Source organism: Dinoponera quadriceps, unplaced genomic scaffold, assembly GCF_001313825.1.
Source record: "Dinoponera quadriceps isolate SergipeBrazil2010 unplaced genomic scaffold, ASM131382v1 scaffold1070, whole genome shotgun sequence".
NCBI lineage: Eukaryota > Metazoa > Arthropoda > Insecta > Hymenoptera > Formicidae > Dinoponera > Dinoponera quadriceps.
Window position 1 is genome coordinate 2,196,374 of NW_014555341.1, and position 9,002 is coordinate 2,205,375.

The 9,002-nt window shown below is 46.8% G+C and overlaps 1 protein-coding gene across 2 annotated transcripts in view; it reads right to left on the reverse strand.

Annotated features, from left to right (window-relative positions):
- LOC106743879 (furin-like protease 1) overlaps window positions 1-9,002 on the reverse strand; it is a 293,482-nt gene that overhangs the window by 18,610 nt on the left and 265,870 nt on the right. The window contains exons 11-12 of one of the 2 annotated variants that reach the window (XM_014618109.1): window positions 7,988-8,692; window positions 1,326-1,610 (exon numbers count right to left, since the gene is read on the reverse strand). In XM_014618109.1, the coding sequence (XP_014473595.1) occupies window positions 1,326-1,610; window positions 7,988-8,692 (990 nt within the window). The remainder of the gene's footprint in view (window positions 1-1,325; window positions 1,611-7,987; window positions 8,693-9,002) is intronic. The other variant, XM_014618108.1, reaches the window with a different exon arrangement.

Sequence of the window (9,002 nt, forward strand, 5' to 3'; positions counted from 1 at the left end):
CTCTCGACTTTCGCTTCGCGGTTGCTCGCGATTTCTTAAGTGTATCGGTTATTTATCGGTCGCGTCGCAACGTGGAGTCACCGACTCGCCGTGTTCCGTTGATCTCGTTGACCTGGTGAGAATTTACCTCGCATTACTTCGGGGAGCGACTCACCGCGGCGAGACAGCGTAAGAAACGACGCTAACGGTTCGTGAGCAGCATGCAAAAATCACGTTACCTCGTGTCCGTCCGGGTGAAGCCCGCAATGTTGAATTTCCCGTGAGATCTCGCGTCGGCAATTTCGTCTCGCGCGAAGCTTACCCGCACGACACACACACACACACACGCACGCACCACAGTCTCCTGTCGAAGTCCACACAAGGCGTTATTACGCACTCTATTCTCCGGGAACGAATGACGACGGAGAGAAAGACGGATGAAGGCGTGATTCTTTCGGCACTTCGCTATGGTCGCTGGTCGAATCGCCCCGAGAAATAAGTGCGCCGAATCGCTTCGCGAAATCGAGAGGTCATCGTGCTGGCGGAAGCAGAACCGCGCCGTCCCGTCCTCCTCGCCGCGGGGACTTCGATCAGTCGAAGCTGCCGTGTCACATCGACGCCGCTCTCACGAACACGGTGTCGTCGACGGCGCAAGCGTCCGGACGGCTTGGGTCACAAGAGACACAAACGCGAAGTCGGCCAGGAGATATCGTACGTTACCAGTCGCGGAGAACGGGGTCCTCCGACTCGGAGATGTCCGTCGCTCAACGCTGTCCTCGCTTCTTCCGCAGGAGGAGGAGGAGGAGGAGGACAAACGATGGATAATTGAGTCGAAAGTCCTCCAGGTCCTTCCTCGAGACAATAGCACCGAGAGAGAGAGAGAGAGAGAGAAAGAGAGAGGAGAAACTAGTTTCTCCTCCGCGTCCTCCCTTCCTTCCTCTGTCTCTTCTGCGCGCGCGCGTTCGCACACGTCACAAGTACATGAAAGTTTCACGATCACAAGGACGATCATCAGGCACGTCGTCGACGTCCACGCGGCCGCTCGCGAGGACCCTCGGACTGTGCCGCAGGTCGCAGGAGCGCGGCGCGAGCTGTCGCGGGACCGAACGTCGCGACCCGCCGTCATCATGAACAGCCGCACGCCACCGGCGGGCTACCCGACGCGTGCCGCGTCGTCGCGTCGCCGGCACTCGACGTCGTCGTCGTCGCCGTCGTCGCCGTCGAGACGCCAGTCGCGATCGGCTCGCTCCGACTGTCCGTCGAGGCTGGCCAGCTGGTGATCAGCTCCTGCCAGCCGGGCACGCTACCGGTCAGGTAGGCTAGAAGGAGTAGTATGAGGCACCCACCTAGGCACCTGCCACTTCTTGCTTCGAAGGTGGCGCAGCCGCTCCTCTGGTTCTCCGTCGTCGGTTTCTGCACCTCCGGGTGGGAGACTCGGTCCACCTGCTGGCTACCTGTCCATGGGTCACCCTCAGTATCTACGGCGTTCTGCCGCGGGTCTAATGCCGCGTTGTCCTGCACCGTCTCTTGATGGCGCACCGGTGGCTGCGGCTTGTCCTTGTCCAGCTCGTCGTCCAACTCTACCGAGGTCTCCGTGCCGTAAAATACGAGCCGCCACTCGTTCAGTGTGTCTGAAACAAAGCCGGCTATGTTGATTACACGGCTCTTCCGGGTGGTACACCCGGAGAAAATGTCGTAGTAAAAATGATCACGAAATTTTATAACGCTGAATCATACCGGTATTGTAACTGAGATCATGGCGTGTGTCGTCATCTTTAGTGATATATTTCGTTATACGTATCATTAAAGATTACGGCATACGTAATAATTGATCATAATTCCAATACGGTTCGGCATTACAAAATTTTGTGGTAATATTCAATACAATCTTTTCTCCGTGCAGCGGCCGGCTCGCGTCGACTTGTGCGAGAGATCTCGCGTGAAACGCGACGCGGACAAATCGAGCGGATTTTTCCGCAAGAGAGAATAAAGCATAATGTCTTGGAGATGAAACTACGAAATGAAAATGTTCCTTTTTCACTACTTCGAAATTGTCCCGAGTTATTTATCTGCTAATTAATATTCGAAAATTTATGCTTCTAATATATTTGGTGCGTCGTGGTGTTCAACGAAAAATAAATTCCACACGCGGCTTTATCTTGATGTGACAAACGTTAAAACATACGGAACGCAAGCGTGCCAAAATCGAACGTTTTATCCGCGTGCCATAGGCGGAAAACGATTCGGAATAAAATAATGGGAACATCGTGTTGCGCGATCACGGGAATAATAACAAAACTACATACTATTGTTTTTACATTAGATACACACATGCAGACACTGCAATCAGCTCTAGCGAACTGTGTATGGCATACGTACCGCGGTTCCTGCGAATGGAAATGCAAGCTCGCGGAGCTCGTGACCATTTCCGCATAGATGAAATTCTGACGGTTGCTGTTTTATCGCGTTGTATTTCCGTGTACGGTGTAATGATATTACGCGTATATACGACAGTATTTTCAAGCGCATTCTTCAAGACGAATGCAAACCTTACGAAACGCAATTCAGCACTGTAATAAATGTTGCCATAAAACGCGAAAGCGTAATAACCCGACCAATATACGTACTCCATTATCGGTTCCCTCAGCTATCTATCGAACGACGTGCTTTTCACTTTCTTGCAAACTGTTTCGCGATCTTGCCGATGAGGATTGCATTAAATATCGGGTCTCACTAGGGTAACGGTAGAACGGAAGGTTCTAAGAGACAGAGACAGAAAGAGAGAGAGAGAGAGAGAGGGGGAAAGGAAGAAGGAGGAGTCGAGCGAGACAGTGGAAACAACGCCGGGGAAGTCAACGGCGCCGTCGGGAAATTAATATAGCGTCACGATGCCGTGGGGAAAATTTCGTCCTGGACTCGCTCGTAGGAACAACGATGCGAGGAAAAGGGAGAAGAGTCCGTCAACGAAGGAGGGGAGGAAGTCTTGATTAAATTAGAGTTAAAAATAACCAAGTAATCAGCGACGACTCCGCTCGCGTGTTACTCAGCGAAATGTGTACGTCGAAATTAAATGCAAAGTACTTTGCAACGAGACTCAGTAAGAACTCGTGGGCGATTATCGTTTTTATGTCGAGCGAGATATACCTGTACGTTTATATCACGTCACGGGTAAGATGGAAAACTGAGCTAAATGGAAGCTAATTTTAAATATTACACCTTCTTGGCTGGTCGTAAAGGGTTCATGCTAAGTAATTTGACGTATAGTCTTTGCTTTGTAACTAGCTGCGATAAATTATTACAATGAACCTTGGTACATAATCATGATGTTAATTAAAAATGAAGAAATCAACTTATTCTATATTAAAAAATAAGTCGGATCTTTTCTTATTCTTTAAAACAATTCTTTATTCTCTGGGAGAAACAATAAAAGTCATGAATTATCAATTGCTCTAGATTATTTTACGCCTTTTGATATTTAATCGGAGAAACGAGGAAACGAATCAATAAGAATAAAATTACAGATCATATAGTGCCATAAAAACACTAGTCAAATATTACAAATTACTGGCAATTACTGTTATCAAAATTGTTTAATAAGAAAATATAATCGTAAAGTCTAAATGTTTTAGTCTTATTCGAACCAATAGGGAATTAAGAAATATTATATTATAAAAGACGCAATTAAAAAGTACAATTATTATTAATAGTTAGAACTATTCGAGAAGAAATTCAAGAACCAAAATTATATTTAACAAATGCTGATGGTTTACCGAAGATTAAAGGATAAATTCGAGTAATTTATTAAGAATTAAACATTCGTAAATATATAGAAATAAAACAGAAAGATATATTTTGATTTTAACGTCAAAACTTTTAACCCATTATTAATACTTAAGATTTTGTTGCAATTTTCCCCAACGGTATCGTGACGCTTTATTCATTTCTCGTCGGCGCAATTGACTTCTCCGCCGGAATTCTTCAAGGAGCGAATGCATTAATATCAATATGTATTAGTTTACGGAAACAACGCGGAAAAACAAACATATGCCTTCGAATGAGGTTACTGCCCCCGGAAGGGGTTAAATTTCACGCTCGGAGGCCGCGACGACGATTGCGAACAAGCGACCGAAAATCAAAGCGATGGAAAGGCGAATTCAATTTGTCACTAACTCGCGATTGAACTTTTCACGCGCGCGTTTTTTTTTCGTCGCTGCACAGGCGGCATAAACTGCCGGTCGCCGCCCGTAATAAAGTCGTCGTTAAAGAGCCCCCGTTACGAAGACGCGAGGTGGCTGTAAAGTGTCAAACGTCGCGACGCCTGTCGTTTCGCGAGAAGTATCAAGGAAATAACTTGCCAAGGGCGACTGGGCCGAGGGAAATGAGAGGGCGGCTGGCAGGGAAGGGAGTAAAAATGTCAAAAGTCGATCGAAGCGGCGTGGCGCGACTCCGTAAGACAATGGGACGTAAGGGCATTGTGTTCGGAGGGTGCTTCAGGGTCGTTAGCGCGCTGCAGAGGGAGGGGGAGGGGCAAGCGATAATAATGCCTCAAGAGCGGAATCCATTTTGCGAGGCAAGCGGGCGAAAAAATTTCCAATCACGGCAGAAATTATTTAGCAACGATGACGAACGAATGGACGAACGGAGCCGCTCGATCTCCGTCGCAATGGGTTTCGTCCCCGATTGTTCGTGCGCGCATCGGCTTTTCCAACGGCACGCGTTCGTGGTTTTCGATGTCGGTGCGCGTCACCGCGCGTTCCCACTGAATTTTGAGCGATTCGCGCGGCGGGCCGCTCGGTGATCTGGAATTCGAGAATTCGGTAAGGAGATAACGAGCGTGACGCGTAATGATGAAATCGCGAGCTCGCGCGATCGAGGTATTTGATACGGATCGTTATATTCCGCATCGGAAGGAAATAATTGTCGGATCATTAATATCACATGGCGTTTTCCAAATGAGGAGTATAAAAATAACGGCGTCAACGCGACGTTCTCTGCGCGCTGAAGTGAATGGAGGAAATATTACTTTTTAATCACGTTGATACGGAATATCACAATTTCCAGCTTGTTAAGTGTCGCGACATAGCAGATAGCGGTGAAATTATTAGCTGTTGAAAGCCTAATCTAATTTATAAAGCCGTAGCCTAGTAACGAGATCGTATGTGTATACGTCAAATTTAAAATTTTCTATGTCACGCTACTTTCATCAGATAAGTTTCTAAACTTTTATTTAACAGTCAATCTATTTCACAGATTCTTAGTCGCCTTTCGTTACAATGTAATGAAAATTAAAATACTTTGATACCATACTATTACTACAGATAAGCGAAATCCGTTAGAGGAACACGTTGTGAAAATACTTGTTTAAAACATTACAACTCAGTGGAAGCTAATTTCAGTTATCTTTAATAGCTTTCGATTGATCTTAAAAACCTCGGGGTATTCCATAACATCCGCGTTTCCTCTATAGAATGAAAAGAGAAGTGCACGTATGAACGTCGGCCGTAATCTCTTTCTTGATGACAACAAGCGGGATGAGCAATTTCCTCCGAAAAACAGAGCAATTCGCGTCTCGCCTACAAAGGTAATTATAGGATACAAAGTGGTACACACACGTGGGCGCGCGCAACGTATTAGGCAGCCGACTCACACGGACGCGTTCGCGGATGCACACGGAGCTCATCGATAACCAAGTCATCGGAAGTTTTGATTGAAGGCCACAGCACGGTTGCCGGCTCCGATAAGTTTTCCTATTATCGACCTGCCGCTCTCGTAAGGGGGGCCTCGATTATAGCAACAGGAAGAGGCAACATAGACTGCGTGTCAACACAAAGAAAAATCCGACGCCCACAGGTTAGGTACGCGTAAAAATTCTCGGGCATATACGCCATTCACGGGAGAAGAGGGTTCTTCCGAAGTTTTAAGGTGCAATTTTACGAAGAATGTGATTTGTTCAAACTCGTGCACATATACACACATTTGTACGCCAATCATGCAAATATACAAAATGCGAACTCAATCGAAAATCAAATTCTGCCAAGTGCAACCGTACTTCCGCAGAATCCGCAAAAGTACAGGGGTGTACCTCCGAGAGCTTATCGATCGTACGTCAAATGATTTCAACAATCCGTGTATAATATTACGCGTATAATTTTCGACCTGGTGCATCACAGTTATCAAACAGCGACAATGAAACGTTGACTTATGACATTATCCGGATCCGCCTAGCGAACTAGGAATGAGGATAACGTTGTGGCGCACATCAAAGGCGTTTCGCATGAGGTGATCCGAAAAACATGGGAACGCCAACGGTGGAGTACGAGAAATGTTCATTTTTTAATCGAAAACGGACTGATCACGCGGAGAGCTTCGCAAAGTACGCAATCACCTCACGTGGAAATCCTGCGCACGTGCGCCTATGAAATGAAAGGATAACATGTGGAAACAAGCTCTAAAGCACTACATATTAATAGCCATGGGTAATATACCCGCGTGTACATAAACGAAAGTAACGGTGTGGTCGCGATCAGCGAAACAGCTAACAAAAGGGAGAATACGGAAACCAAATTTCATCAGATCCGTTTAATCTTCGGGCTTTGCAACGATACCCGCCGTCTCTACTTTCCACGCTTCCATGTGTGAGAGCGCGGGCGGACGCGTGGACGCGAATGGATAACGATCGGAAGCTGCGAAACGATCTCTTTGTTGTCCTACAAAATAGCGCCACCGGGCGACGCCAGCGTTGATAGATTGTCGTCGTTAGTCACCGCGCGCTTGCGATTACCGGCACGCGCCGCCGACGTATACTTTCCACGTTTCGTCTGGGACTGATTGTCACATCGTACACCATATTTGCCTTACGTCACAATTGATATTTAAGGTAGTTGTAACATGAAAGGAGTTTTTTACGAAATCATTAAAACTTGCACTACGTATAGATTTAAAAGTATGGCCTTCATTATTGGCGCAATAAGAAACGACCGACCATTCGGAAGATCTGAGATATTTGCAACTGAAAGTGACATTTTCTATACGTAAACCTGGAGGTTAAAATCCTATTTTTAACTTCTTTAATTTTTCATTTTTTTCCAACATTTAAGATTTTTATAAAAAAACAATAATATGATATTAACTATGATATTAAATATGATATGATATGATATTAAATATGATAAGAACTAATATAGAGATATTATACAAACATTTCCGAATCATTGACTATATTGTTTTGAAAATATAGGCATAGGAAATTTACAATTTATAATGCGCGATATATGTGCACATATACATATATTTAAATATTTATATATCACTTTCTGTTATGTGTGCACTTCTGTTACCTCAATTTACACATAAATAAAACATTAGTGAAAAAAAGAAAAAAATAATCCTCATGTTCGTAATATGTCAATATTTCCCTTAATTTTGCTCAAAATTAATACTTATTATTTAGATGGTTAAAATTATAGGGGAAAATATTTCTTTTCAGTAAATAATAAACTTCTGTAGGGACCCCTTAATATCACCATTAAAAATCCAATACTCTACGGACCAACTATCTTAATGAGCAAACACGCGAACCTCCCGGCGGTAAAGGCCCCACGTATTCTCACCGCTGCATTTAAATAAAATTATAAGAAAGTATTTCTTTTAGTGTAATAGTTTCGTTTAATAATAAACTTACGTAAAGATCCCTTAATATGGCCACTGAAAATCCAGCACTCTAGGATACAACTACCTTAATTGATCTTCAATACCTTTCGTTCGACTCGGCCCAGCGTGTGACGAGCAGCAATATAAGAGAGAAAACTCGTTTTGATTCAAGTTTATCGGGAGATTTTGCGCAATGTAAAAAATTATAAAAAATAACCGTAAGAAATTGCGTGAGGGACGTCTCGTTTAAAATGACAGCGTATCGTCGCAACGATTTCTCATCAGCCTCCGATCGTCGCCATTGACAATCAACGCGTCCCTGCGGCTCTGTCGCGCGCACAGACATCTAGGTCTATACCCTTGTCTATGTTCTTGGGGTCAAACTGCTCGTCCTGCAGCAGGTCGATTCCTTTGGCCCTCGTAGCGAGTTGCTGTCCGACACCGCGGGCACCGCTGTAAACCGGATAAAGCTGTTGGATCTTGGGATACTGCTGGAAAACCTCCGGGACCTTGTTAGTGGCCTCCTTCGCCGGCGGCTCCAACAAAATGAGTCCCCTCTGGAGGGGCGAGGCGGTCACCGGGTCGCCGATCCTGTGCCTGCACGTAGTCGGGCTCTGCGTCTTCGTCGTCGCTTGGCTCGCCGTGCTGGTGATCGGGCTCGGCGTGCTTCGGCCGCGCGGTCTCGACGTGATCAGCCGCACATCGCCGCCCTTGTTGACCCCGGTGAGACCACGGAGGGTCTGAGCGGTCGGCTTCGGGTTCGGCCGACTGGCCGATTTGCCGTTTTTGTGCTGGCCGCGAACCTTGCCCTTCCTCTGCGACTGTATCTGCGCGTTCACTACGTAGGGCGGACTCAGGCTGCCGGATTTGTCGGACTTGTGCTGCGCCTGTTTCCCCTTCGCCAAGGCGTTCTGATTCTTGGAGAAGCTGGTCTCGCGCGGCTTCACGAACGGCCGCCTGGGCACGCTCATGCCGGCCGGATTGTAGAGCGCGTACTCGGTGCGGTCGGGCAACGTCGCGGTCCCGTAGAAAATCAACGCCCACTCGTGCAGGGTGGCGCGTCCTGGTGCGTCCGGAATGCGTCCGAGAATGCGGCGTAAAGAAAGCGGACGTTGCGATTAGAGGGGCACGGGGGGAAGAGATACTCGCACGGAGATGAACGGTCACTGGAAGGGTCAGCGAGGTGGTTGGCAGGATTACACGTCGCTGGGGTATCCGACGTTAAACGTCGATAATCCGCCGTAACGCGAGATTGTGCGCCGCCGTCTCTCACTTGTGTGCGGGGATCTTAAACGGAGGGTTAACGAGGATCCATGTGCGGCGGGGTCGGCGAGAACAGCCGAACTCAAGGAGAGGGGGGGGGGGGGGCAAAA